We start from the raw sequence: 26,988 nt of genomic DNA, 5'->3' as shown, positions 1-26,988 counted from the left end.
ACACAGTATGCTATAGGAACTTTGGATAGTCCACCAGGACCACCATCGGGGCGAAAGCGACGTTCAACGTCTGGCGTCCTAAAGTTGAACAGGCTACCGAGTTCAGCTTGGCTCAGATATGGATCATTTCGGATTCCTATGATAACAATACGCTCAACTCTATCGAGGCAGGCTGGCAGGTATCAAAAACTTTCCTACTTAATTCGTAACTAATTTGTGTAGTTTACAATTTTATATATAGCAAAATGACCAAGTGTATATTTTTGATTATTTTTTAAGGTTTATCCCGACATATATAAGGACTCCCAGCCCAGACTGTTGTTATTTTGGTCTCTAATGAGCTACTAATTAGGGGTGGGGGATCAATCATCGGTGTAGCTGAATCGATGGTCTCCGAAATCCGCTACTCTCTCCTATGTGGAGTTTCGGGAAGAAAACATTTCCTCTTTTAGGCATCGTTCGTCAACAGTGAGAGGAAACAATTAAAAACAAAGAGAATGATGTGTATGAACTGATTTGGAGAAACAAAATGTTTTGATTGGTAGTAAGATTTTTTATTTGTTTTTGACATCATGTGTTAATTACACCAGACTATCATTTTATATTTAGAAAAAATGAAACTTGGATTGTTTTGTAATTACTCGAGAATTTAATTGTACCCTTGTAAGTATCTATATATAATAGCAAACCAATAATCTGTGTTAGGTGATTTCAGCATTTTTTTTATAGAAAAATAAAACTGAAATTGTACGGTTGAGATTGTCTAATGGATAAAATTTAAGTTTTATTTAGTGTCTTATGTCATCAATATGCAAACGGTCTCTTTCGTTTTCTTTCTTTGAATCGTCACTTGATTCACTTCTCAAAAGCCACAACTTTTCAGAACCGTCACTTGACTCGTTTCTTTTTGTGCTTAAAATCAATGACCATTGTTCTTTTTCCATTCAGTTTTTTATCATCTTTTCTTCATATTTCTCCGTAGTTCTTTTTCTTTATGGAATATATCATTTTCCGTTTTCACCACCGTTAAACCTAATTGAGGATCTCTAATACTGATGCCTTTGACTGCCGGTTGTAATACACGCGCACACAAACTTTCTCCCCTAACTCACTTTCTCGGTTTCATCGAGTGTGGAGGCGCTGCAATTTGTCCGGTGACCTAGACGGCGATGGTAGCGTTCTCCCCCTCCCGGACATCGTACATCGTGACGGAATAGCTATTGTCGGCGGTGATTTGAAGTGTATCGGAAGGGCCTTGCTGCGAGAGCGACTTGCTCTGGTGACTCGTCGGGAAGACGACGTTTGGTCTCCGTTAGAGGACGGTGGGGGCACTGTCGGAATCTCGCTTGTCAGTCATAGGTGATGTATTTCTTACCAAAATTTTTGTTCGTCCATGATTGATAGAGATGCCGTTTAACTGATTGCACAAATTGTAGATATGTGTAGTCAAACGAGAGTAAATAGATTGTAGATTCTAGGTATGGTTCTTAATTATTACTCTGAGATACAGCGATCGATGCGTTTCAATCAACAAATGAGTTTTTGACTCGCTTTTGGGAGCAGATTAAATCGGGCAAGTTCCTCTTTCTTTTTGTATCATTGGTATTTGCGAAAAATTGGTCACAGTGATATTTTGTTTGGTAGGAGAATTTTGTCTTGTCTGGTGTAGTGAATATCCACTCCAATTTTCTTTTGGTCATCTGTAGCTTTAGTTGACAATAGCTATCTTTTTTTCCAAATCATCTGTTTTCTTTGTTACTTATTTTGTGGAACTTAACCTCGGGGGAAGTAATTATTCTCTTTTGAAGATTGAAAGAACGTGTTCACAGAATTTGTTAGATTCCAAGTCTTAATAAGACAGTCGTTGGTAATACACGAGAGGTGCGCATGAATATTCGTGAGTCTGTGATAAACTCATCAAGATTATTTGAACATGATGTAGCCTTCGTGATAAAAAACTGATAGTCTGCAATCACACTTTGGAAACTTCAATTGCTTTCTTTTTACTGGCTGTAGCATCCGTACAACAAACGACATTGTAAGCCTGGAGCTGCCTTAAGACCTTTGTTTAAAATTTGCAGATGTTGTCTCATGGCATTTTAATTCAAAAATTATTGTACCAGGCTTAAATAAATGACTAACACGATCTTGAACTAACCGTATCATAGCAATTATATAATTTTGTCTGCAGAAAAAAGTGAAAGGTGAAATTAACATTCTGATATGATGAACAGATCAAGTGTTGATCAATAATATAATACGCATCTAAAATATATGCAACATATCAACAAGAGAAATGGTCATAGTAATATCCAGCAAAAATAATCGGTGGAATTTGTAATTTCGAAGAGAAGAGTACTAACTAAATGCGGTGATGTTAGTGATTAATAACTACTGCATATAAAAACTAAGCATAAAACTGAAAATATCTCTAAATTGAAAATAATACATTTAGAGTTGACCGGTGGAAAGTTGTACTTCCATGCATGCCAATACATGAAATTGGTTCTTAAGAAAGTCTAATTTAATGGTTTAAATATTTAGAAAAATTCTCTAAGATAATTTTTATTTAAGTTTTTGTCACAAGAAAAATTATCAATGAAGAAAATAACCAAAAAAAGTTTTATTAAAAGGTAAAATTATATTTTTACCTTTTGATTAACTAATCTATACTTAGGGTTTAGAGTTAAGGGATGGAGTTTTGGAGATAGGATTTCAAATTTTAAAAAATAAAAAAATAAATATTAAAATTTTCAAAATAAAAAAAGGCTATTTTGGTCATTTTCTTTTTTGATGGCTATTTTGTGACAAAAACTTAAAAATGACTATTTGAGATAATTGTCCAATTATTTATGTAGGAATCATATTAGAAATAAAAGGCATTCATTCATCGAAATAATTTATGTCTTCCAATTGTTACTTTGTTTTTTTGTTATTCTATAATATAGTGTTCTTAAAAACATATTTATTTTGGAGAACTCTATGAAACACATATTTGGCACTCTATTTCCGTTACATAATATTTCATGCAACCATCGTTTTATATCTAATCTTAATTTAATTTTCCTTCGTATTTTAGATTAGAATATGGAGAAAACTCACTTTTCAATTTTATTAGATCAATATTCTCTATAAGAATTTTTAAGCTAAATGTTTTAGATTTATTTTAAATATGAATTGCTTACATAGAGTTGAGATTAGAAGACATCCCTTCATTTAATTAGTTACATCTCTTAGAACAATCATTTCATTCGGTTAAAGTTTTTCAACGGTTTTGCCTTCGAAAATTGTCACTACAAATTGTATAAAAAATCTATGAAATTTGTATGCCACTCAATTTTTTAACATTATATATTTGCATCAGTCATCTGCTATTTACTATATATATATATATATACATATCAATTAATTTGACCCAGAAATGGGCAATAGGAACAATGCTTATTGGTTACCCAGAAAAACTTTATTAACTAAGTTACAACGATTTACACAGTAATCGTCTACTATTTAATATTCGATCAGTCATATTATAGAGGTAAAAATATATGTTGCAATAAAAAATCTTTATATCTAAAAAATATTTTCCAGTTATAATAAGGTCAAGATTAATTTTTATTTATAATTGTGAATGGCTTTTTTTTACAAATTACTATTTTTTCTAAATCTTTTTTTGGGAGATTATTAAAAGACAACCACAATTTTTTTGTTATTCTTTTGAGTAGCTAATATTGTCAATATTTGATATTTTCCCATAAATTCCTAAATTGATCAGTATTTTAAAATAAAAATATAATAAAATTAAAATAACTCAGACTAATATTCCATATGTGTATAGTATATTTTGCAAACTTGTGTATGGTAAAAATATATAGTTAATAAATGTGGGAGAAAAATGAAACAAGAATAATAAATTTATATAAAAATAAAAAATTATAAAATAAATATATTTTTATTAAATTAAACAGATACAAATTTTAGTAAAGAATGGATTAAATAGTACTATTACTATTTTGATGGCATAAGATCATCTCCAATGGATTATTCTATTTTTTCTTGAAAATATAATAACGTTAGAATGGAGTTAGATTCTTCTTTTATAGTATTCTATTTTAAAATGAAATAGAGTGATAAACAAAAACTAAATGAATTACTCTATTTATGGAACAAATCTATTTTTAGTCTATTATAGAGTGAAAAAGAGTAGGATTACTTCAAACTCTATTTTAGAGTGAAATATAAAGTAGATTTAAATATATTCTAAAATAAAGGATATAAAGTAGATTTAAATATATTTAGTATAAAGAAATATATAAGAGCGTCTTCTGTCTCATTCAGGTAGATGCCTGAAAAGTGGAGATTGAAGTCTAAATCAAGAAATCTATATTTTTCGATAGATGAAAGCATACTCTGAATTGAATCTTTAGCGAGAAACATTTTGAAACAGTGCCGTCAGTCAATGATATGTTCCCGAATACCATCTATTGGTTAATGGAATTATGTTTTGTCAATTTGCTTTAGTCTATGGTTTGATGGTTGCACATACTGCAAATACCAATTATGGGTAAAAAAAATACACCATGCCAAAACAATTATCATGCAGAATGCGAATTAAGGAATCCGCAAAGGCTAATCAAAGAGGTTGACATTCCTAATAGTGAACACGAGAGAAGGTCGACCAATCTTTGCCACTGTCTCAACCCGATATTTATAATAAAAATGTTAATTTATTTTTTCTAAATTCAGCAGCCAATTTGTAGTTAATTTTGTTACGTACATCTTACATCTCATTCTTATGTTATTAAATTGTTTTATTTTAAACTAATATATTTTTTTTTATGAAACTAATATATTCACTACTCAAATCAAACGAAATTTAAAAGTATTAAATAAAAATATACACATTCTATTAATATTAAATAATTTTTTAGTAAAGAATTTGATGTCCGCGTCGCGGATTTGTTTCCTAGTTACTATAATAGAATCCGCGCCATGCGCAACTAAGTTTCATTTTAAACATTTATACAGTTTACAGGTCACGTAATTTCATATATTAAACTATGAATGACACAGTCGGGTCACTTTCATGTATCAGTTTAATGACAGTTTGGAAACAATGGAAAACAAAACCATATCTCTTAATGACACAGTTTAAGCGTAACTTTTATGTATCAGTTTAAGTTCTGATAATTTCAATATATATCTCAATTTCATGAAGGTTTAATAATGCTACACATCCTAAGTTAGAGATTATGAATTATCTGTTGTCCAAAAAAGAGATTATGAATTATCGTTGTTTTTTGAAAAATTTCGGACACTTTTATATTTTAAGTATTTTCTATGAGATGAGTTTTCATTTTCTATCTTGCTAACTAATTAAAATAAAAAAAAATCTCATTTTAGTATTATAATTTTCCAAACCAAAAGTTATATTTTACTTATTTTTTGTTTAAGTTTTGCGTAATTTTAACTTAATTTTACTTATATTGATTATTAAAGTTTTGTCACATCAAAGTTTTTGCAATGAAAAAATGTTTATAATAAAATTTTATTTAGAAGACATATTAAACTTTTGTAGTTATAATTTTATGGTACTATGGTATAAGATTTATATGAACTTACAATTCTTTTTACCACATTATTAACCACTAAAAGATCGAATTTTTTTTTATGCATATCTGCCAGACATAGACGATACTAGTTGGCAGGCATGGCACGAAAACGAAATGTCCTAAAGGGACAATCCCCGTACGATGACTGAGCGGAACGACAGGTTCTCAATTCGGGCGAGAAGCCACTCTTGGACATGAGGTAAAATTAATCAATATATAATTTAGCTATTATATATATATATATAAATATTACATTTATCTTACATATTTAAGCATACGGTTAAATGAAAGTAATTAATAAAGTTTATTAAATCATAATATTTTTAAAAAACTCAAACCAAAATAATATTTGGTTTTGACTAAAATATATTTTCCCAAAACCAAAATACCACATATATCAGTAGTCTTTCGTTCTAGCCATTGGTCTTAGTGAAATTTCCTCTCATAGATGGACTTTCCTATGGCCCGACAGAATTAAATACGTGGGCAAATTGCCCGGTGTCCAATTAAAGTCGGGTCGGATCGTTTTTAATCCAAGATCCGAATGAGTTCTTTGCATTCGTATTTCCCTTCCGTATTTTCAAATTTGAAACCCTAAATTCCCAATGCTTCGATTCCTCTATGAACAATCCAAATTATCCTCTCCAGTGACTGATAAGTTTTACGTTCGGGTTTAAGGTTTGGGGCTGTCTATGATTGTTATTGAAATCTTTTACGTATGAGTCTTGTTCTTGTTTGTTATTAGCTAATGGATTAGCATTTACGTATGAGTCTTGTTCTTTATCTTATATATTTAAATCTCTTTAAACTAACTGTTTTTCTTTCTTGGAATATACAGTATGTTTGTTGGGTTATTTTAATCAATAGAGTCTAGACGTGGATATCGTTGATTGTATCAACACCAACCTCCTTTTGATCACCCTCTTCTGCCGAATCATACAGTACAATTTAGATAATTTTCTATCGAGAAGAAGACAAAAATAGCACTAAATCAAGTTTTTGTTCCCAAACTAACATTTAAGGTCAAAAGTCACAAAAATAGCACTTAATGTTTTATCAAAAGTCACAAACTTAGGGTTTAGAGTTAAAGGGTGGAGTTTAGGGTTTAGGGTTTAGAGTTTAGGGTTTATGGTTTAGGGTTTAGGGTTTAAAGTTTAGGGTTTAGGGTTTAGAGTTTAGGGTTTAGGGTTTAGAGTTGAGAAATGAGGTTTTGGGGATAAGATTTCAAATTTTGAAAAATAAAAAAATTAAAATTTTCAAAGGATAAATTTAGAAAAGTGCTATTTTGGTCATTTTAGTTTTTGAATGCTATTTTTGTGATATAAACTTAGAAATGTGCTATTTTGGAGATTTGCCTTTTTCTATTTATTGTACAATTATTTAACATTTTAAAAGACTAATAATTTTTTATCAAACAATGATACAAGAAACACAGGTGTATGTGCCAGACATCGTGAAAAATGATGATTTTGGTTGGCAGATTGTGAATATTGATGTATCAGTTTAAGCTCTGATAATTTCAATATATATCTCAACTTCACTAAAGTTTAATAATACTATACATCTTAAGTTAGAGATTGTGAAGAGGTATTTTCTATGAGATAAGTTTTCATTTTCTATCTTGCTAACTAATTAAAATAAAATTTTCTCTTTTTAGTATTATATTTTCCAAAGTAAAAGTTATATTTTACTTAATTTTTGCTTAATTTTTGCTTAATATTCCTTATATCAATTATTAAAATTTTGTCACATCAAAGTTTTTGCAATTGAAAAGAAATATTTATAATACTATTTGATTGAGAAGACATATTACACTTTTGTAGTTATAAGATTTATATGAACTCACAACTCTTTTTGCCACATCATTAACCACTAAAAATATCGAATATTTTTTTATGCATTTGTATCACATTTTATGCATTTGTATCACAAATTTAAAATTTGGCTAAATGAAAAACTATAATACGATTTATTATTATTTATTATCCAAAAGATTTTTTTAATATGAAATTGACTAAGATGGAGGTTTTTTTTTAATTGAATCTAGAAGTTGGACTGAACGGTGTTTTATTGAATGAGAACTCTAAGTGGACATGAAGTTTAATTGTATTTACGATAATTACCTTATGAGGTTAAAGACCTGAATGAATAAACCGGTTGGTTTAATTGGTTAAATGGGTTTAATCGCAGATCAGATACCAATTGGTCTGGTATTATGATATCGCGAACAGAAAAAAATTTAAGTTACAAATTGACATAATATAAACTAACGGGGCCAATCGAATAACAAGGAGAAAAGTCATGCCACATTCCTAAAATTTAAAAAATTCATTTTCTTTTTTAAAGTCGCCGGCGACGACATAGAGAAGAAGAACGTCACTGCAAACTAGAGAGAAAGAGATGAAGGTTGTGGCTTTAGTGAGTGGCGGCAAAGATAGCTGCTATGTCATGATGAAGTGTATCCAATACGGCCACGAGGTATGTCTTCTACTCTAGCTTCCCTGAAACTGCCTTAAAACAAGTTTGTGTCTTTTTTTATTATTATATGAACTTTAAATCTCACTTTTATTTGTGTGTGTCTCATAGATCGTTGCATTGGCGAACTTGTTACCGGTTGATGATTCGGTTGATGAGCTGGACAGCTACATGTATCAAACTGTAAGACTCTCTCTCTGCTTCTTCTTTTTGTCTTTGGTGATTAGATATATATATATGTTCATGATTGTGAAGGAAAGCTGAATACTTGAATTTAATTTGAACAAGGGTTGCAAGAAAGATTAAGTTTTTATTATCTCACATATATATAGAACTGTGTTTATATGAATTTGGTTAATGTATCATGATTTTTAAATATGAGTTGTTTTGTTAAGAAATTGGAATCTGAATGTCTCTTCTTCAGGTAGGCCACCAGATTATTGTGAGCTATGCAGAATGCATGAATGTGCCATTGTTCAGAAGGAGAATCAGAGGTTCTTCCAGGTTTAGGCTTTTGCTTGAGATTCTAATCCCTTTTTTTTGTTTTAGTTGGATTATTATTCTAAGGATTTATGCTTGCAGGCATCAGAAACTTAGCTACCAAATGACTCCAGATGATGAAGTAGAAGATATGTTTGTGTTGCTGAGTGAAGTGAAGAGACAGATACCTTCCATCACTGCAGTATCTTCTGGCGCCATTGCATCAGACTACCAGCGTCTGCGTGTGGAGAGTATTTGTTCACGGTTAGGTCTTGTTTCCTTGGCGTTTTTGTGGAAACAAGACCAGACTTCGCTTCTTCAGGAAATGGTAAACCCAAGTTTCAAATCTTTCTCTTTATGAATTTGTACTTCTCTAACTCGTTTCTCGTTTTCTTGCAGATAGCTAATGGGATCAAAGCTATTTTAGTCAAGGTGGCGGCAATAGGGTTGGATCCCTCGAAGCATTTAGGGAAAGACTTAGCCTTCATGGAACCACATCTTTTGAAGCTGAAAGAGTATGCCACAGTTATCTTTTAACGCTTTCACTATGAGTCTTTCTTATCTAATTGTGTTACTTACATAGATTATGTGGCTTCTGAATGTCTCTTTACTCAGGTTATATGGAAGTAATGTTTGCGGTGAAGGAGGAGAATATGAGACTCTAACTCTGGATTGCCCACTATTCACTGTATGTCTTCTTAGCAAACTTAACGTTTTTCAGTTCATTGTTCCATTACATTTGTCTGTAGTTTGACAATTTTCTGTTTTCTTAGAGAGCGAGAATCGTGCTTGATGAATTTGAAGTTAAGCTACACTCTCCAGATTCTATTGCACCTGTTGGAGTTCTCCATCCAACGGTCTTCCATCTCGAAAAGAAGGGAAATGCAGACTCTAGTTCCCTTGAGGAGGAGCCAGGTTTAGTGTTTGAGGTACAAGGAGATGGTCCTAACCCACCAGAATCTACTCGCCAACTCGATAATGGAATCGCTGATGTAGTTGGACAGACAAGAACCAGAGTTAACTTATCAAAGACCGGGAAAGACAACACATTCTCCATTTGCTGCTGGCTTGAAGATTCTAGTGAATCTTCAACAGGTAACACCAAAAGCAAACTACATCTTGAAGATGCTCTCGCACATGTACTTGATATTTGCTTTATACTCTTTCAACAGGTCTGAAAGAAGATCTTGAGACTGTTCTTACAGAAATAGAGTCGCAGCTTTCGAAACATGGAGTTAGCTGGCAGAATGTTTTGTACATTCATCTTTACATCTCCGATATGAGTGAATTTGCTGTGGCAAATGAGACTTATGTGAGGTTTATCACACAAGAGAAGTGCCCTTTTGGTGTTCCTTCACGTAGTACAATAGCGCTTCCTTTGGTACAAGCGGGTCTTGGTAAAGCCTACGTTGAGGTTTTAGTCGCAAATGACCACAGCAAAAGGGTTCTCCATGTACAGAGCATCTCTTCCTGGGCACCTAGCTGCATCGGACCTTATAGTCAGGTGAAAATTTTTCCTCTCAACTTCTAACTTAAACAGGAAACTCATTTACTTCAATGTTTTACTTCAGGCCACTCTGCACAAGGGTGTTCTTCACATGGCTGGACACTTAGGGCTTGACCCTCCCACGATGAATCTTCGAAAGGAAGGCGCAGTTGCCGAGCTGAATCAAGCATTGACGAACAGTGAGGCAATAGCAGAGGCTTTTAGATGCTCAATCTCTTCATCAGCTATTCTCTTTGTGGTGTTCTGTTCAGCACGCACAAAGGAATCAGAGAGGAACCAACTTCATGAACAGTTTGTTTCCTTCTTGGATTTAGCAAAGTCTTCTCGGAGGGTAGCCAATGTCATCGATCCTATTTTCCTTTACATCCTTGTCCCTGATCTCCCCAAAAGGTATTATTAAACACGGTAGAGAATCTAATATTTTACTGGTCTGTGAGTATCTGATTTTTAAAACTGCTGTTCTGCAGTGCTCTTGTTGAAGTAAAACCTGTCTTATACGTCGAAGAAGACGAAAAGACCGATGATGAAACCAGACAAGGTCAACTGGGTGAAGGAGACTACAGTTGTTGGGGATATAAGCCAGAGAAATGGCACCAAGATTGTCTGCAGACACGAGTTATTGATGGGAAAATATGTTTGAATGTGCTCTCCATCTCTGCCGAAGTGATGAGGAAGCTTGATGAACCTTCCGGAGATGAAGAAGAACAACTGAAGAGAGTATCGAGATTCTGTGTTAACCCTCTCAACAAAACCTTGTCTGAAAATTCATTCTCTTGGCAAGACACCACGGTGAGAATGAATTGAGTTTTCCTGAACACAATGTCAGTCTTTCATTAAAGCTTTGCTTATATCTCTTATTTTTGTTGATGCAGAGCTTAAGAATACACTTCTCTACAAGTCTTGGTGTGTCCGTAGAGAGGTTATCCGACATTTTTGAAACTGCATTCAAAGTGCTTAACGAGATGAGTGGCGGCGGAGTTGCATTCAACGGCCTGAAAGAACCTATATTCAATCTGGTTCCTGTCCTTGGTGCTGGAAACACTTCTGCTTCGCTCGACAACATAATCACCTGTGAACTATTCTCCCTAAGGTCGTAACCTTCCTTTTCTTACAAGGAACACAAGCTTTGCTTTTCTTGATTTTTAAGCCGGCTCTCCTCTTCAATGGGTTTCAGTTGGGAGTCACTTGAACGGCATTAATGTTTTGGACATAATCATTTTTCTTTGGAAGTCTTGTTTTACTTATGGAAGAACAACACGTAGTTGTTTTGTTTGAAATGAAAACTCAATGATGTTTGTTTGTGAACCTAAGGAAAAGAAAAACATGTTTGCTTTCTTTGTCCTCGTTAAATTCAGCTTTGGTTAGGCGTAACACAGCTTTCTTGCAATACAAGATCCCAAACTTGATGAACTCTATAGAAGAAAGCGTATCCATTTATATAAATATACATAACCCAATTGGGGAATTAAGAGTGTCACTTGGAAGACTTTTAGCTCTTCCGGTTTAGACTCTGGTTGCACCATCTCCAAACCGAGATTGAGAACAAAGCTCACACCGTCTGGCTTAAAACCATAAAACAGATTGTCCCTAAGTGTCGTGAAACAGCCTCCTTATCTGATCCACGCTTGCCGGAATCAATGTCACTGGACATCGCTTGTACTGTCACAAAAGAAGACCAAACATAAGCTTTATACCGAGGGGTGGTTATTTGGAATTGAGAGAGAAACGATTTGGAGAGCTAACCTTTGTAACATACTTAAATACGCAGGAATAGCAGAAAACAAATCCAGAGACTGTGACAGCTGACGGGTTTGCACGTTTTTGCAAGCATAACGCACAGAGGGAACTGTCTGGAGGTAGAGGGATTCCTTCTTTAGCCACCTGTTAGAGAGAACCAAAAATCATTTACAAAAATGACTGAGCTAAAGATGTCTACATTAGTTTCAGATAATGCTAACAATTGATATGAATACCTTAGGGGCTGGAGGTGGTGGAGGTGGTGGGTACACGGTTGGAGCTGTCAATCTCTCTTCAGCTGATTGATACCACCATTCCATCATCTACCAAAATGAAACGAGAACAAGACACTTATGAAGAATCTACTGAGAGACAAAGAAGCTAAGAGTATAGCATTTAGCTATGACTGTAGCATACAAAATCCAGTCTAATGCAATTTAAGATCACATTGCCTAAGAAGCATAAACGGTAAAGTGTATGGGTACTTACTTTAAAGATAAAAACTGCTGCAATCAAACCGGTTTGGGCGTAGTCAAGTACCGCATATGAACAGGTAAGAAGAGCCCCTTGCACTGTCTAATCCAATATTCAAAACAGTGTTGTCAGACGTTGGATGATTAATGTGTAAGCAGTAGTAGGAATCAGACTATCTCATTCGTTAGATTACAGGAAGTTCAAGAAATCATACTTTTAACCATGGAGGACCACGAAGTCTCTCACGCTCATGGTTCCGTATCTTTGAAATTCTTGAAGAAGTATCCATCTATCTTGGCATCAAAAGAGGAAAAAGATCAAGACAAAAGTGTGTTAAACAAACACATGTGAATTTACAACTTCACGTTTATCTAGACACGTTAACAAGTGGACTTCTAACTTCTAAGTATACCATCCAACAAAGGTCAGGATCAGGAGTTCTCTGAGGCCTATAGTAGAACATCCTAGAACGAACGTTACTGCATTTTCGTTTCGAACATTATACTTAAATCTCCTTCGACTAGGGACTAGCCAAACAAGAATAATGGTGATGAGAACTTTCAAGCAGAAAGGAAGAAGTGGATACCAGTTCTTGCCCTGTAGCTCGACAAACTTGGATCCCAAGAGCTTGAAGGCCGAGAGAATAGAATCTAGTAGCGTCCAGTAGATATAAGAGCTGGAAACTGAATGATAATCCTGCACAGCAAAGCCTAGGTCAGACCAGATCATTTCAGATAAGTTAACTGCAAAATGATGCAAGAGATCCTATATGAATCCTCATAGCATATACATTACTCAATTCCATCCAGACATGAACTAATAGTGTGGATTGTGATTTCAATTACAGCCTAGGCATGAAGTTCAACAAGGTAAACTAAAAATTGTACTTAAATACTATAAAGAATCATCAGCTACTATACAGTCAGAGCCATGACTAACCTTCACTTGATGCATGTATCCAAGGATAGCACACAGCTATAAACTTTTTAATCTTCGTAGCTAACTGCACTCGAACAGAAACCTCTTGATTCCCACTATCCCCTCTTGAAACAACTGGTTCCTCTCCTGTGAAGAAGTCAGCTTCATCAAACCCTTGATCCACCATTCCCCATAAACTTTCCCTGAGCCTCGCTTCCCTCTCCTTGTTATATATCGCATGCAACTTCGATTTGAAATAAGGTAACACAACCTAACAAAAAAAAAGGCACTTATTAGAGAATACAGTACCAAGCTTAAAGGCACAACCTTTATGCTTTTAACAGAACACCCAATTACAAAAAATTGCAGTTAGGATATGTGTAAGTACCAGAACACAACAGAAAGACACTTAAAGGCACAAGCTTTATGCTTTAAACAGAGCACCTAATTACAAAAACTCTGCACTTAGGGTAGAGACAGTACCAGAAACACAACAGAAAGGATCCTCTGGCGTTTCTCTAACCCAGAATGTTGAACTTCTTCTTCTCCGGAACCTTTCCTCAACCTCAATCTCGCTGACTTCCTCCTCAAACCATACAATGATTCAGCAAACGAAGCATCTGAACAACAATTCATTTAAAAGACCAAACTTTATAAGCAGACACTCCAATAAACACTGTAAGACAACACTTTCACAGAATCTAACCTGTGGTTCGTAAGCTATGTCCTTCGAGAACAAGCATCAGAGCAGCATAGAACTCGTCCTCGTAGTCTAAGATTTTATGAAGAAACGATCTTCTCAAAGCAAAAACCTACAAAACACAGGAGATGAATCAACATCGATGTATAACGAATCTCAATTTAAGAAGAAGGAAGGGCATTTTGATTTACGCCGAGTGAGTATGTGAGAGCGGCGCGGAGGCTAGCTGGAAGCTGCTGAGCCGCAGCCATCTCGAAGAAGGTAGGGCGTGTGCCATCGCCTCCCACCTGAAACAGCATCTTATTCTTCTTCTCTTCCTTCTTCTTCTTCTTCTTCTTCTTCTAGTGATTGTTGATAAAGGTCCGGTGAGAGACCTTTGGCTTCTTCAGAAGATAGACGAACCAGAAAAAACGCATTTTGAGAGAGAGAATATTTATTTATTATTACGTCATAAATCAAGGTTCTTGCCACGTCAGCGACATTGCATATTTGACTCGTACAATTGTTACCCAGATATTAAATCCCGGTCTTGACGGGGCCTAGACGGCAAATCGGTCTCATCAAAATGAATTTTTTAAAATTTGATTTATATCGATTTATATAATTTAAATTGGTTTAAATTATTCTAAATCGACCGAAATCAGTTTAAATTGTTCTAAATCGATTGAAATCGATGTAAATTAATCTAAATATGTTAAATTAAACAATAATGTTAGTATAAATCCACAAATTTGTTTAATTTCTTTTGTGTTGTATATCTAATTTTGATAATTCATCATAATAATTTTATAATTGAACTCAACAGCTAAAATATCTCATATAAATGTAAAATATATATAAAATAAATCAATAAGTTTTTAACGCCTAGGCCTCGCCTAGTCGCTAATCCTCTATAAAACGCCTAATTACTGCCTAGCGATTTCTTGAACATTGATTGTTACCGTGGTGATTATTGCTTTATCATTGAATTGTTACCGTGTTGATTGTTGCTTCATCGTTGCATCATATTTTGGGTTTAGACATTGTTTTGTTAACTAGTTGCTAATATGTTACGATTAAAGAACATCTCTAGTTTTTCATTGTTTCAAGAAATGTAGTTGAGTTCAATCTATAAATTGCGGAAAAAATTAACGATTTTTAAGAAATTTTTATCAATCTTACCTATTTCAGTTTTTATAGTTAAAACATAACACGGTCATGTCTATAAAGCTTAATTGATCAAAGACAAATACAAAAAGGAGGCACATCTCTTAGTTCTTAAACTGTTAAAAACATTCATTGGTTCACGGATCGGCATGACGTAAATAGAGAACCGACATGTACATAGCAGCAACATAAGGAAGCAAATAAAGGCTATGAGTAGATCATCAAGCAGACCAACTACCCCCAAAACTCCTTATGGAATGATATCTATTTGGCTGGCTATGTAAACAGTACTTAATATCATTGCGACATAAACCCGAGCTCTGGTGACAAGTGGAAGTGTTCTTTGTGGATTCATCATTTCCCGCAACAATCTCTGTAGTAAGAAAGAAAGATCTTGCATCCTCTAAAAGAAACTATCATTCGCTGATTATACATTTCAAAGATTATGCGTTTCAAGATCACGAAGAACGGTTGAGTAATTACGGTCTCAGGTTATAATCTCTTTTTGTTTATTTGATATATATATGTGTCACGAAAACATTTTATGATAAGTCTATTCCAATGTGAAGTATTAATGTGAAGTATTGGTACATAATTGTTAGTAGTTAACATTAGGCTAATGAATTTAAATGAATGATTGAACTATAGCAAAAGTTTGTCTTTTAAAAAGTATGTCTTGATGATTTTCCAAATAAAAACTATCTTTGAGAAGTTACTACAACTATTTGGGGTGTATTCAATCAACAATTTGAAACTATTTGATTTTAGTGAGGTTTATAGATGATTTCAGGTGATAAGAGAATTTATTGTGGTTTTTGTTAAACTATTCTAAAATCTCATCTAAATTTAAGAAATTTGAGTTTTTATTTGTAAACTAAGAAATTTCAATCAAATACTCCAAAATGGCTAAAATTTATAAAATACAAAATTTAAAATATATTCAATAATTGTGGATTTTAAAATAGTTGATCAAATAACAAGCACAATGACACTATATTTTAAAGGAGCTTGAATAAGAGTGAAGCACTCTTTGGTTTAATGCCTGACCGTATGTAAGTTAGTTAGATTTACATACACTTTAATTAAAAGTGTAGCGTCTAATCTTTTGATTGGTTTAGTGTTGCTAGATGCTCTGGTCTACATATTTTTCTTTGATTGTACATAGATTAATAACATTTGCCATCATTAAATAGTGAACCAAATCACAATAACTGGCACGAGAAACCAAAATTTTATAGAAACTAGAATCAAGATTAAGGCATAACACAAGTCTATGACAAAAACAAAGCATCCTCAACAGTGACAAGTTCAACAAGCACAAAAAGATGGAATTTAAACGATAGCGTTTGCAGCACTAGCGATCCTTGGCCACAGGTCAGCACACTCCTTTCCGATTGGTCCAGTGATAGCAGATCCTATATACATTAGAAGAAGAAGAGATTCATTAGACTAAAGTCATTAGTTAATTAGGTGTTTATTGTAACACTAAGTAACTTCTTACCCTTCATTTCACCCTTGGGATTGACAATGACACCAGCATTATCTGCAAATTGCATACCTTAATTAGACTTGCACACTTCAAATACAAACACAGAGATTATTAACAGAAATGCTGACCTTCGAAGTACATGAAGACACCATCCTTTCGGCGCCATGGCTTCCTCTGCCTAACAATGACAGCAGGCAGAACCTTCTTACGGAGATCAGGTTTACCCTTCTTGACAGTAGCCATAACCATGTCACCAACACAGGCTGATGGCAGACGGTTAAGACGACCCTTGATACCTTTAACGGAGATGATGTAAAGGTTCTTGGCTCCGGTGTTGTCAGCACAGTTCACGGTGGCTGCCACTGGAAGACCCAGTGACATCCTGAACTTGTTACCAGAGGTTCCTCCTCTTCCTAAATAAACAAAAATATTCACAGATGAGCAACAGAATAAATCAACACAAGTACCAGACATATGATTAGGATCTCAACATAATAATTAATGACAAAGTTATTATGATAAAAAAAAGATCGGAGATGAGCAGCACTAAAAATCAATCCAAGTTGTAGACGCATGGTTATGATCTTAACATATGATTCACGACAATAAAAATCAAATAGGAAAAAGACAATTAACGGAAAAGACAAGCTTGGCTATCTAGCAATCGAAGCATAAGCATCATTTTCCGACAAGATGATAAAGAAGACAGGTGAAAACGCATGCTAAGCCCTATAAATCAACACAAGTGCAGCTCCAAATTTTTTATATATCTAGCAATCGAAGCATAAGCATCATTTTCCGACAAGATGATAAAGAAGACAGGTGAAAACGCATGCTAAGCCCTATAAATCAACACAAGTGCAGCTCCAAAATTTTTATATATCTAGCAATCGAAGCATAAGCATCATTTTCCGACAAAATGATAAAGAAGACAGGTGAAAACGCATGCTAAGCCCTATAAATCAACACAAGTGCAGCTCCAAAAATTTTATATATCGGTAACAAGAGTTAATGATCTACAAAATGAAAAATGAATCAATCATACTGAATCTCACAAGTTACAATAAAAAAAAAACAGGTGATGGGTTCTCTAGGGAAAACAAGCGAGGGTAAACACTAGATCTTCAATACGCGAGCATAATCAACTACAAGACAAAGCTGGAAAGAGATGGTTACCTCGCTTCGACATGGTTGCAGAGTAGCAGCTCTCCTTTAGGAAGAGTTCCGATTGCAGTGCAACAAGGTTTATATACGGTTATGCTAGGGTTTTCTTTGTGGTGCTGACCTGGATTTTGATGTTATTGGGCCCGGAAAAACTTACCAACAAGCCCAATAACGCAATACAATTTATACAACTTTTTTTTTCTTTTCTCAATATCTTTACACACAAAATTTAAAACGTACAGTGAGTTTACAACTTTACAAGGAAAACTCTAATCTTGATCGGATGGCATGTTTCAAAGCTGATTGTAACGATGCATCATTGTCATAAAGTTGATTAAAGTTTATATATTTTAAGAAGGCCTACTAGTGTTTATATACAGTATTTGACATTGGCAATAAAGTCTGTAGTAGAACGACCATTAACAAGTTTCTTTGGTTAGCAAACAAAACTCTTACCAAAAATCTTTGTTAGCTTACCACCAGAAGAATCTGTTCAGTTCAGATCATTTTTAACCTAAAGAAAGAATTTTTTTTTTTCTAAGAGAAATTTTTTTGTGACCATTACAGTTCTCTGTTGGAGTTAAAGCAAGAAGCTCAGTGGATCAAAGTGCACGTGGTGGGTTATGTTTTCTAAATGTTATACTCTTACTAATCCTCCTCATTTCCGCTTTAATGGCACTGCTTTGGTATCTGCGTTTTACAAAATTTTGTGGTTGTTAGTAAAACATTCAACAGCTGAATCATTCAATAATCATAATAATGGGATCAAATTATTTGAAAAGTGACACTTGATGCCTGCCTAACCTGGTTGTCTTTTAGCATGAACAACCTTTCTTCTTTCTCCCGACTTGCCTCGTGATCCTGACACATATCACCATAATGCATAATTAGCCAAGACAGTTCAGTTTTATCTGAAGCTGTTTACTCCTAAGAACCAATGTACTTTGTGAAATGTTCGGATCTCTTATTGAACAAAACAAGTTCAAACTTATAATGTGTGAGCATACTACTAAGGAAGATTTGAATATTGAAGGCAATGTGTAAATGATAACTGACCTATTGGCTTTTTGTCTCTGCATAACTCACTTCCGCAGCTACATCTAAATGCCTTCACAGGATGACTTTCATCACTGAAATCTATCATGTAATCCTGCGATTATATAAACACGGGCTATTTATTTGTATGTGAATAACTCAGGAGTGGTTAACATAGAAGACGTGTTTGGTCCATCATGGTGCTTACTTACCCATGTCAGTTCTTCCATGGCCTTCACATCTCGAATGGTAAAAAAGGCAATCTACACACATGACCAAACCAAACTGTAACAACTGGTGCCTTGAGGAAGATTGAGGTTAGAGAGGGGAAAATGATAATACTTACATGGTAATAATGTCTGTCAGGAGTCTCTATTTGTACCGGAATATCAATCAAGTTTGCATCCCCACATCTGCATCAACAAATAAAGTTCAGAAGAAGAAGGATAAAACTCTCTCAAGAGAAGCACGTAGCACAAGGAGAGTTACCTATGATTAACAAACCTAGCGACATTTCCACAGATTGTGGCGTCCAGGCAGAGAGCTTCTTCATCTTTCAAATCCTTTTCAGAACCCCAGTCTGCATCCAGAGTTACAGGATATGTATGCCGCTCACTACTAAGTCTTAGATTCCGCTCGTATAACTCCGTGTTGGTCAATATTTCACCAATGTATTCATAGACAAAGGTTCCTTTCGGCAAGTCTTGCAGCGGTCTAACACCCCATCCTTTCCCTTCCGAGGTAAAGTAAACCTGAAGTTGGCACCTAATCCCTCTCTGTACTACTCGATTACCACACAGCATATCACACCCACACTTTCTCCAGCATTCCTTAACGAACTTCCTGATCAAGTGCCCTTGGCATTTACCATGATCTCTCTCTAAAGGGCAGTCTTGGCAGTAAAATTTATTAAAGGTATCTGGTGCCTTTTTCATCTTAAGACAAGTGTCAAGAAACTCCTCCTTTAGTAACCCTTCTTTGGTATACGCATATTCTCCACTGGTTTCACGAGCACAAGCACATGGGAAGTCAGCTGAAAGGCAGTCCCCCTTGCAGCTTGCGCAACAGTCGTCATCGGAAATGCGAGCCAGAGAGACATGCACATAAGCACTTTGGTATACAATGTTGTGAGGGATGTAAGTGAAAGTGGGCACTTTCTCAGTCCCAAAATCGTCAACCAGGGAGATCTCAACGCTCTCTGAGCCTTTGGTTATGTCATGGATAATGGTTTTATACTTTCTCTTGCGGACACCATTGCTAGTCTGTGGCTGCTGCTGGACTCCCTCAACGGACGAGCTTGAGGTTGCAAAACGGGTTTCATATATTGTTTTCAGAGTAGCAGGAGAGTCAACATTCTTCTCTCTACTGCCATTAGATGAACCTGTGCTTAGCTTCTTCAGAGTAGCACTAGGTTGAGGAGGGTCAGTGCCCACAACAGCATTCTTCCCTCTATTGCCATTAGATGAAGTTTTAGTTGCCTTCTTCAGAGTAGAACTAGGAGAAGGGTCGATGAGCATATAATTCTTCCCTCTATTGCCATTAGATGAACCTTCACTTTGCTTCTTCAGAGTAACACTATGAGGAGAGTCAAGGACCAAAGCATTCTTCCCTCTATTGCCATTAGATGAACCTTCGCTTTGCTTTTTCAAAGTAGCACTATGAGGAAAGTCAGTGCCCACAACAGCATTCTTCCCTCTATTGCCATAAGATGAACCTTCACTTTGCTTTTTCAGAGTAGAACTAGGAGAAGGGTCAATGACCACATCATTCTTCCCTCTATTGCCATTAGATGAGCCTTCGCTTTGCTTCTTCAAACTAGCACGAGGAGAAGGGTCAATGAGCACATCATTCTTCCCTCTGTTGACATAAGATGAAATTTTGCTTTGCTTCTTTGGAATAGCACTATGAGGAGAGTCAACGACATTGACCACAACATTCTTCCCTCTAATACCATTAGATGAACCTTCACTTTGTTTCTCGTTTCTCTTCACTCTATACAGAGTAGTGTCAGCGCCCACAACAACACTCTTCCCTCTTTTGTTGTTAACTGGCGTCTCATTCTCTTCATCAAGAGAGTAGATAGCATCGATCAATGCAGAATAGTTATCCAGTTTAATAATACCCCAATTCTCACCGTTCTCTCTCAGCAGCTTCCTAAGCACAAGGAGAGTCTTATCATCAGGAATCTTGAGCTCCCTTGTTTTCTCACAAGCTCTGCGCACCCTCTCGTCGTTGAGCACCAGTGGTTGCATTTAAAGATAACTTTCAGCTAAAACTGCAAACTTTTTACACAAAAAAAAAAAAAAATCAGTAAAGATGTGAACTTTAAAGACTAATAAAACTGCAAACTTTATACACACAAAACAAAAACAAAAACAAATCATCAAAGATGTGAACTTTAAACCCAACTCATGTGAAATTGGTAATCCGCAATTAAAGTAAATTGTATAATCACTGAGCAATTCCAAACAGAGAGACCTAAAGTAGACCGAAAGAGCTTGCAGAAACGAAGAGAAAAGGAAAAAAGAAAAACCTCAGTGGTTGGTTAGGGAGAGAGTCACTATTTCAAGCGGAAGCTTCTCGAGTTCAGCAGCCTAATCACAATTATTATGGAAGAGTGAGAGAGTGATTGAATTTGCATGCAGAGAGAGAGAGAGAGGATATCGAACTGTCTGTGAGAGTTATAAAAAGAAATTAAATTACAATAATGTTAATTACCAAACTGTAATAAATTTCACTGGGGGGAATCAGAAATGCCCTAAATAGATCCCATTCTCGGAGATCCGATTCACTGCGGCTGGAGTAATTTGTTTCCCGCGAGAGAGAGAAAGAGACACTGTATTTATTATGTCTATAGGCCCATTGACTTTTTTGTCTACATAGGCCCATTGACTTGAGAGGCAATCAACACCCAAGTTGTGGGCTACTTCCGTCTCTATAAATAATAGTTTTGGACCTTTGGTCTTTAGAAAACATTAAAGGGGTGTATTCTATTTGATTTGAATTCATTTGATTTTTGCTAAGTTTTCATATGATTTTAGGTGAATTACGAATTTAAAATAATTTTTCACTAAATCACTTTAAACTTATCTAAAATTATAATATTTAAGATTTTTCCTTTAACTAAAAAATTTCATCTAAACCTTCTAAAATAAATATAAAATCCTAAAATTCACAAAGTGAACTTCAAATTATTTATCGAACAACAAATTCAAGAACAGTTAATTTTTTATTAAAAAATACTTATTTTTGAATAACATTCATTTAAATATTCTCGATTGAATCTTTTTCTTAGTTTAAACTTTGTCATATTGGGTTAAAATTTGAATTCCGCAAGACTGAAACAACACTTTACAACCGGTCAACATCACGTTAGACTACTATGAGTTAATCTGGATACTTTGCAAAAAAAATAAGAAATTGATTCTCAAAGGGTTCCACATCAATGAAACCTACATCATCGTTTCTCTAGCTGAAGCAACCATTCTTCGTTTCAGAAGATAGAGTTACAAACGAGTAGTTGTCTATCGAGATTGAAGGAAAACTAGTGTGGAAGTAGATAAGTTGGCTAGAGAAGTAATAAGAGTTGACAAGACTTGTGCAATAACATGGTTTAAAAATTTCAAAGCTTTAATATAGTTTAGTGTACTATATGTGCGCCATTTCTCATTTGTATCCTACTTTTACCAAAAAGTAATTAAAATGCATATACTCATACATTTTATAAGCTTCGAAGAAACTTAAAATAGTTTCTCTCAGTTTATTTATTAAAATATAAATTTATTTTGTACATAAATTAAATACTAATTTTTCTAGTAACTACATGCACAATCCAAGAGGCTGTAACCCTTTTTTTAGTAAAAAATGTAAAGAGAGGTTTTAACCCTTCTCATCTGGTGTGTTGATAAAAGATCATGTCCGCCAGCCTCATAAGATCAGCATTATTGGGGTTTCTAAAACAGATTTCTTTTAAAAAAGTAATGCGTGTGCCCCACTAAACCATAAAACCGATCTCCAAAGTCATGAAATAAAGACCGATTGTGGTGAGTTATTTGCACTGTTCACGGGCTCTACCGACACGTGGCAGCCCGCGATTGGTGTGTTTTTTAATTTTTTTTAATCTGACAAATTTTTTTTTTTTTAAGAAACCTCTAAGATGGTTTCAGAGATAATGCTGCTCTAAGAACACCTCCTTCTACCCATTAGAGTTCTAAATATGAATATGTGTATGTATATATTGTATATGTGTATGTAGTTGTGGAGTCCACTAAATAGTGTAGAACCTCTGCCCAAAAATTCTACACTATTTAGTGAATCCCACAAATACATACATATATACAATATATATATACATATATTCATATTTAGAACTTAAATGGGTAGAACCTCCCGCTCTCAGAATCGTAACTTCAGAACAGATGGAAAAGAGACTCAAAAATATTATCAACCTAATTAACTATTCTAACCACTTAAATGTGTGTGTATCGTTTAAGTTGGTGTATGTGATTGTGACAATTGTTGTATACTTGTATGTAAAATGTACCACTACAGTCGTTGTTATTTATTACCAACAAAACCATTTGAATTTTCCTTTAACATGAAATAACGTAAATAAAGAAATCAAAGGCTTGATTCTAGAAAATATACTCGGGATCAAGCCGAAATCAGACCAAAAGCTAATGAAAAGAGCCAAGCAAAGATGATATGTATAGAAAAGCTATAATTTCTTCGTACGTAGAAAAAAAAATATCAAAGAAAATATAAAGTCATAGAAGATAACAGAAACTCCCCTATTGTCACGTAAATATAGTTAGTTAGTTACGAAAAAACCTAATCTCTCTTGACTAGCTTTTGTTTTTCATTACAACAAACAAGTCAACCATGTTCTTGTAACCACTTTTCCGTTGAAGACAGCTTGTAAAAACAAACCAACGGTCCAGTTCTTATCATGTCTAAAAACAACCATCTCCTTCCTCATCTCACGCTTCTTCTTCCCCTTCCTTTTTATTCTCCTTCTCAAATCTCTTCTCAACTGATTCGCATAATCATTCACGAGAGACAAGTGAAAAAAAGAAGAGAGAAAGGTTTACCTTTCTTGACTCCCGCGTTTCTCGCGAAACGTTAAACGAATCCATTTAGATTTTTTTTTCTTAGACAACAATGGTCCGGCAAAAATTCGCATGTCCTGTTCTCGAAATCAACTTAATCTCAGCGCAAGACCTATCCCTCGTTTCGAAAAACATGAAAACGTACTCCGTCGCGTGGATCAACACCGACCCGATGCGAAAACTCACGACCCGTGTCGACCAAGCAAACCGATCTAACCCAATATGGAACGAGAAGTTCGTGTTTCGCGTCAACGACAAGACCCTCCAAGCTGACGTGTCAGCTATTGTGATTGAGATCTACGCAGCGGCTTGGTCTAAAGACGCGCTTGTCGGGACCGTGAACGTTCTTCTAAGCGATCTCTTTGCTCCTTGGTCTGGCTTCGGCGACGGCGACGACGGCGGCGGCGGGAATAACAACATGAGGCTCGTGACGCTTCAGATCCGTCGTCCTTCGGGGAGGCTTCAAGGGTTTTTACGGTTAGGCGTTGCGCTTCTTGACGGTGGTCAACGGAGTATGCCGTTATCGTCAGAGGTTAACGATGTGAAGAGAGACGGTCAAGATGGTGTGAAGATGATGCATCGTCGTACGAATAGCGATCTGACGGATTTAACGACGTCGACGAATGATTACGGGGTGAAAACAGGTGTTGTTACCGGCGGAGCAAGAGTTTCCGGCGGCAATAACGGCGGAGGAGGTGGTGGAGGAGGAGGGAGTGTTGTGGTTGGTGTGGATAGTATGGTGAATGGTTCGTATTGTAACTCAGATATTGGACCGTCGGCGTCCGTCGTTGCGGCTGCGATTGCTCAGGGGCTTTACAATAGACAGAAAACAGCGGTTAAAGCGGTTGCGGTTAAGGAGGACGCGAGTTCGATACTCGAAGGGAAGACGGAAGGGATGGAGCTTAGAGTGGAGAGGTGGAGAGCGGAGAAAAAAGTCGCGGTTGGAGCGGTTGAAACGTCTACATCATCGAGCGAAGATTCTAGCGGGAAAGGAGGAAGGAGGCCGAGAAGGAGGAGAAGGAAGGAGAAAGTGAGGCGGAGGAGATCAAGAGATGGAGAAGGTAAGAAAGGGTTGTTTTCATGTTTTGGGAATGTGTTTGGATGTGAGATTTCGATTACCTGCGGCGGTGGAGGAGGAGACAGCACTAAGAAGAAGAGACGTAAGAACAAGAATAAAGTAGCAAACCTTAGTGCTGTAGACGAAACGTTTAGTCATTCCGCGGCTTGAGTGTAAACGTTTGGTTTATGGGTAAAACTCTATTAAAATTTGGATGATATGTGGCAAAACGTATGAATAAAAAGCTCCTTTACATTCTTGGTGTAAACGTTTAGTCACTCTGCGACTTGAGCGACTTTATACGTGTAAACGTTTTGGTTTGATGGATTAAATTGTAACTTTGAAAGTATGAGGTCTCAAACGTATGAATAAAACTTCATTTACATTATTGGTGTAAACGTTTGGTTTGATCGATTTATTGTTATTAATTATGTTGGTACGGCAGAAAATAAAGTAAAATACTATTCGGTTTTGATTATCCGGTTTAATATTGGAAACCCTGAACCGTTCTTCTCTCTATGATAAACCTCTCGATTATCAAGTTTGGTTTAATCTGGTTTCCATCTCCATCACCTCTACTGAACTCGGTTTGGTTGATTGCTGGTTTGATTAGTTTCATATCAATCACCTCGATTGAACCCGGTTTGATTCATTTCTGGTTTAATCTGGTTTACATCTCCATCACTGTTGCTCTTCAGAAACGATTGATTAACAGCTAATGTGGAGTGGATGAAGATCAGCTATGGCGAATCTGCTCCATCTTCAGCTATCTTCTCCTTCTTCTTCCTCACATATAGCTGCTTCCGTCAGACGCAGATACTCTACTCTGAATTGCGAGATTGATCTCTGGAGAAGCTTCTTTATCCGTAGCTCCGTCGTATGCCGCGCTTCTCGCGGTGGACGGTTCAGATTCAAAGATGAGCTCTTTGACGACGGAGGTTTCACTGGATTTGATTTTGGTTACAGAAAGAAGAAGAGGCCGTGGTGGTGGCTAGACGACGATGATGACGACGACGATGATTTGATGATTGACGATGAAGACTGGAGTATGGTCTTTGAGGTATTGCTTCTTCTTCTTAGTACGATGATCAACACTCAGTGTCGGTTTCATTACAAAAGTTTCTCACTTTCGATCTCTAATGCTTTGTTTTAGGTGTTTAGTGTCGGTTTCATTACAAAAGTTGCTCACTTTCGATGTGTAATGCTTTGTTTCAGGTGTTCAGGACGTTAAGCTGGATGCTTGCGCCCATAGGCATGTCTTTGCTTCTTGGAACAGACTCAAACGCTGGTTTAATGGCGTTAGCAGTTCCTCTAGTGCAGTCCGTGATGTCACTTGTGTTTAGTAAGGTCTTGAGCAGGCCCAGTGTTGTTAGACCTGTAGATAGAAGCAGAAGAGGAACGTTTTCAAGAACAAGGAAAGCTAGGCAAGTAAAGAACATGAATGGTGATAGTGTGGATAAGGGAGGATACAAGTCATGGATGGTCGGAGGAGATGCTGGTGATAACAGCACAGGCTCTGTTTATGGAGGTTGGGATGATCTAGATAAGAGATATGAGATTCCTTCAAACGACAATGTTCGTCCAGAGCAACAGTCTAAGAGAAGAAATAGTAGTCGAAGGTGGAGAGTTAAGGAGAAGCCATTGCTCTTGAGGATGCTATTTGCTGCTTTTCCCTTTTTGAGTTCATGGACCAAATTGTTATTTTGAGCCCTTTATAACTTGGAGAAGTGTAATATATTTCAAATGAAGTCAATCTTCCTGGAACCCTAAAGGTTAGCTTTCATTCATCTTGGAACTTTAGAATACATGTCTTAGTTGTGATAACAATACATATTCTGTAAGCTGTTAAAATATATGCCTGTCAGAGATTTGTGCTTATATCAATATAAGAGTGTAATGGTTCTTGTTTATACGGCCTAAGTAGCATATTAATTTTTCTTTTTAGTCAGCACCGATAGTTGATGATGGAGTACCATATGCTGCTACTAAAATTTAGTATGTGAGAGTTGGGAGTACATCCTCTTCTCCTTTATCTAGTCAGGGAGCAATACTGCTAAGAATATATGCTTTCACATTTATTTATTGCACA

The 26,988-nt window shown here is 35.7% G+C and overlaps 6 protein-coding genes and 1 long non-coding RNA gene across 8 annotated transcripts; 4 read left to right on the top strand and 3 right to left on the bottom strand.

Annotated features, from left to right (window-relative positions):
- The first annotated feature begins 244 nt into the window (after positions 1-244).
- Positions 245-2,082, top strand: LOC125583350. The gene is made up of 2 exons (XR_007320371.1): positions 245-1,359; positions 2,017-2,082. It is a non-coding gene; the product is annotated as an uncharacterized LOC125583350 (long non-coding RNA).
- Positions 2,083-7,914: 5,832 nt separating this feature from the next.
- On the top strand, positions 7,915-11,405 carry LOC106447631 (diphthine--ammonia ligase). The gene is made up of 11 exons (XM_013889603.3): positions 7,915-8,087; positions 8,196-8,267; positions 8,509-8,588; positions 8,667-8,892; positions 8,964-9,079; positions 9,180-9,252; positions 9,338-9,659; positions 9,737-10,068; positions 10,136-10,461; positions 10,539-10,860; positions 10,944-11,405. The coding sequence occupies exons 1-11, from the start codon at positions 8,010-8,012 to the stop codon at positions 11,166-11,168; spliced, it is 2,172 nt and encodes a 723-aa protein (XP_013745057.1). The 5' UTR covers positions 7,915-8,009; the 3' UTR covers positions 11,169-11,405.
- Positions 11,386-14,331, bottom strand: LOC106447632 (peroxisome biogenesis protein 12). Its single transcript, XM_013889604.3, has 10 exons — positions 14,092-14,331; positions 13,907-14,012; positions 13,684-13,820; positions 13,222-13,471; positions 12,869-12,978; positions 12,497-12,571; positions 12,298-12,384; positions 12,045-12,131; positions 11,815-11,952; positions 11,386-11,730 (listed from the first exon to the last, which is right to left on the bottom strand). Exons 1-10 carry the CDS (start codon positions 14,197-14,199, stop codon positions 11,659-11,661), a joined length of 1,170 nt encoding a protein of 389 aa, XP_013745058.1. The 5' UTR covers positions 14,200-14,331; the 3' UTR covers positions 11,386-11,658.
- Positions 14,332-16,258: 1,927 nt separating this feature from the next.
- Positions 16,259-17,946, bottom strand: LOC106447630 (60S ribosomal protein L23). Its single transcript, XM_013889601.3, has 4 exons — positions 17,712-17,946; positions 16,664-16,948; positions 16,548-16,589; positions 16,259-16,461 (listed from the first exon to the last, which is right to left on the bottom strand). Exons 1-4 carry the CDS (start codon positions 17,722-17,724, stop codon positions 16,379-16,381), a joined length of 423 nt encoding a protein of 140 aa, XP_013745055.1. The 5' UTR covers positions 17,725-17,946; the 3' UTR covers positions 16,259-16,378.
- Positions 17,947-18,066: 120 nt separating this feature from the next.
- Positions 18,067-21,569, bottom strand: LOC106447629 (histone-lysine N-methyltransferase SUVR4). Of its 2 annotated transcripts, XM_013889600.3 has the most exons (8): positions 21,453-21,569; positions 21,268-21,328; positions 19,224-21,016; positions 19,081-19,147; positions 18,947-18,997; positions 18,756-18,849; positions 18,504-18,560; positions 18,067-18,389 (listed from the first exon to the last, which is right to left on the bottom strand). In XM_013889600.3, the coding sequence occupies exons 3-8, from the start codon at positions 20,984-20,986 to the stop codon at positions 18,358-18,360; spliced, it is 2,064 nt and encodes a 687-aa protein (XP_013745054.1). In that variant the 5' UTR covers positions 20,987-21,016; positions 21,268-21,328; positions 21,453-21,569; the 3' UTR covers positions 18,067-18,357. The 2 variants fall into 2 exon arrangements, with proteins under 2 accessions (XP_013745054.1, XP_048606048.1); XM_048750091.1 differs by lacking the exon at positions 21,453-21,569 and having other exon boundaries at positions 21,268-21,424.
- A 2,113-nt stretch (positions 21,570-23,682) lies between these two features.
- Positions 23,683-25,297, top strand: LOC106447626. Its single transcript, XM_013889597.3, has one exon. The coding sequence runs from the start codon at positions 23,895-23,897 to the stop codon at positions 25,068-25,070; it is 1,176 nt and encodes a 391-aa protein (XP_013745051.1). The 5' UTR covers positions 23,683-23,894; the 3' UTR covers positions 25,071-25,297.
- Positions 25,298-25,535: 238 nt separating this feature from the next.
- LOC106447627 lies at positions 25,536-26,809 on the top strand. Its single transcript, XM_013889598.3, has 2 exons — positions 25,536-25,959; positions 26,115-26,809. Exons 1-2 carry the CDS (start codon positions 25,642-25,644, stop codon positions 26,604-26,606), a joined length of 810 nt encoding a protein of 269 aa, XP_013745052.1. The 5' UTR covers positions 25,536-25,641; the 3' UTR covers positions 26,607-26,809.
- Positions 26,810-26,988: the final 179 nt, after the last annotated feature.

This window comes from Brassica napus, chromosome C3, assembly GCF_020379485.1.
Source record: "Brassica napus cultivar Da-Ae chromosome C3, Da-Ae, whole genome shotgun sequence".
In the NCBI taxonomy this organism is placed as follows: domain Eukaryota; kingdom Viridiplantae; phylum Streptophyta; class Magnoliopsida; order Brassicales; family Brassicaceae; genus Brassica; species Brassica napus.
The sequence above is the reverse complement of the archived record's forward strand: the minus strand, read 5'-3'. Positions and strand labels throughout refer to the sequence as shown.

Excerpts from the sequence above, each read along its gene's own strand:
- LOC106447631 (XM_013889603.3), top strand. The coding sequence starts at position 8,010 with ATGAAGGTTGTGGCTTTAGTGAGTGGCGGCAAAGATAGCTGCTATGTC. Across the intron at positions 10,069-10,135 it reads GCATCGGACCTTATAGTCAG|GCCACTCTGCACAAGGGTGT; the intron begins GTGAAAATTTTT and ends GTTTTACTTCAG. Across the intron at positions 10,462-10,538 it reads GTCCCTGATCTCCCCAAAAG|TGCTCTTGTTGAAGTAAAAC; the intron begins GTATTATTAAAC and ends GCTGTTCTGCAG.
- LOC106447632 (XM_013889604.3), bottom strand. The coding sequence starts at position 14,199 with ATGCTGTTTCAGGTGGGAGGCGATGGCACACGCCCTACCTTCTTCGAG. Across the intron at positions 13,821-13,906 it reads ACATAGCTTACGAACCACAG|ATGCTTCGTTTGCTGAATCA; the intron begins GTTAGATTCTGT and ends ATTGTTGTTCAG. Across the intron at positions 11,953-12,044 it reads CACCACCTCCAGCCCCTAAG|GTGGCTAAAGAAGGAATCCC; the intron begins GTATTCATATCA and ends TCTCTCTAACAG.
- LOC106447630 (XM_013889601.3), bottom strand. Across the intron at positions 16,590-16,663 it reads TGTCTTCATGTACTTCGAAG|ATAATGCTGGTGTCATTGTC; the intron begins GTCAGCATTTCT and ends TGCAATTTGCAG. Across the intron at positions 16,462-16,547 it reads TCCCAAGGGTGAAATGAAGG|GATCTGCTATCACTGGACCA; the intron begins GTAAGAAGTTAC and ends TAATGTATATAG.
- LOC106447629 (XM_013889600.3), bottom strand. The coding sequence starts at position 20,986 with ATGCAACCACTGGTGCTCAACGACGAGAGGGTGCGCAGAGCTTGTGAG. Across the intron at positions 19,148-19,223 it reads GCTAGGTTTGTTAATCATAG|ATGTGGGGATGCAAACTTGA; the intron begins GTAACTCTCCTT and ends TTGTTGATGCAG. Across the intron at positions 18,850-18,946 it reads CCATGGAAGAACTGACATGG|GATTACATGATAGATTTCAG; the intron begins GTAAGTAAGCAC and ends ATATAATCGCAG.
- LOC106447626 (XM_013889597.3), top strand. The coding sequence starts at position 23,895 with ATGGTCCGGCAAAAATTCGCATGTCCTGTTCTCGAAATCAACTTAATC.
- LOC106447627 (XM_013889598.3), top strand. The coding sequence starts at position 25,642 with ATGGCGAATCTGCTCCATCTTCAGCTATCTTCTCCTTCTTCTTCCTCA. Across the intron at positions 25,960-26,114 it reads ACTGGAGTATGGTCTTTGAG|GTGTTCAGGACGTTAAGCTG; the intron begins GTATTGCTTCTT and ends GCTTTGTTTCAG.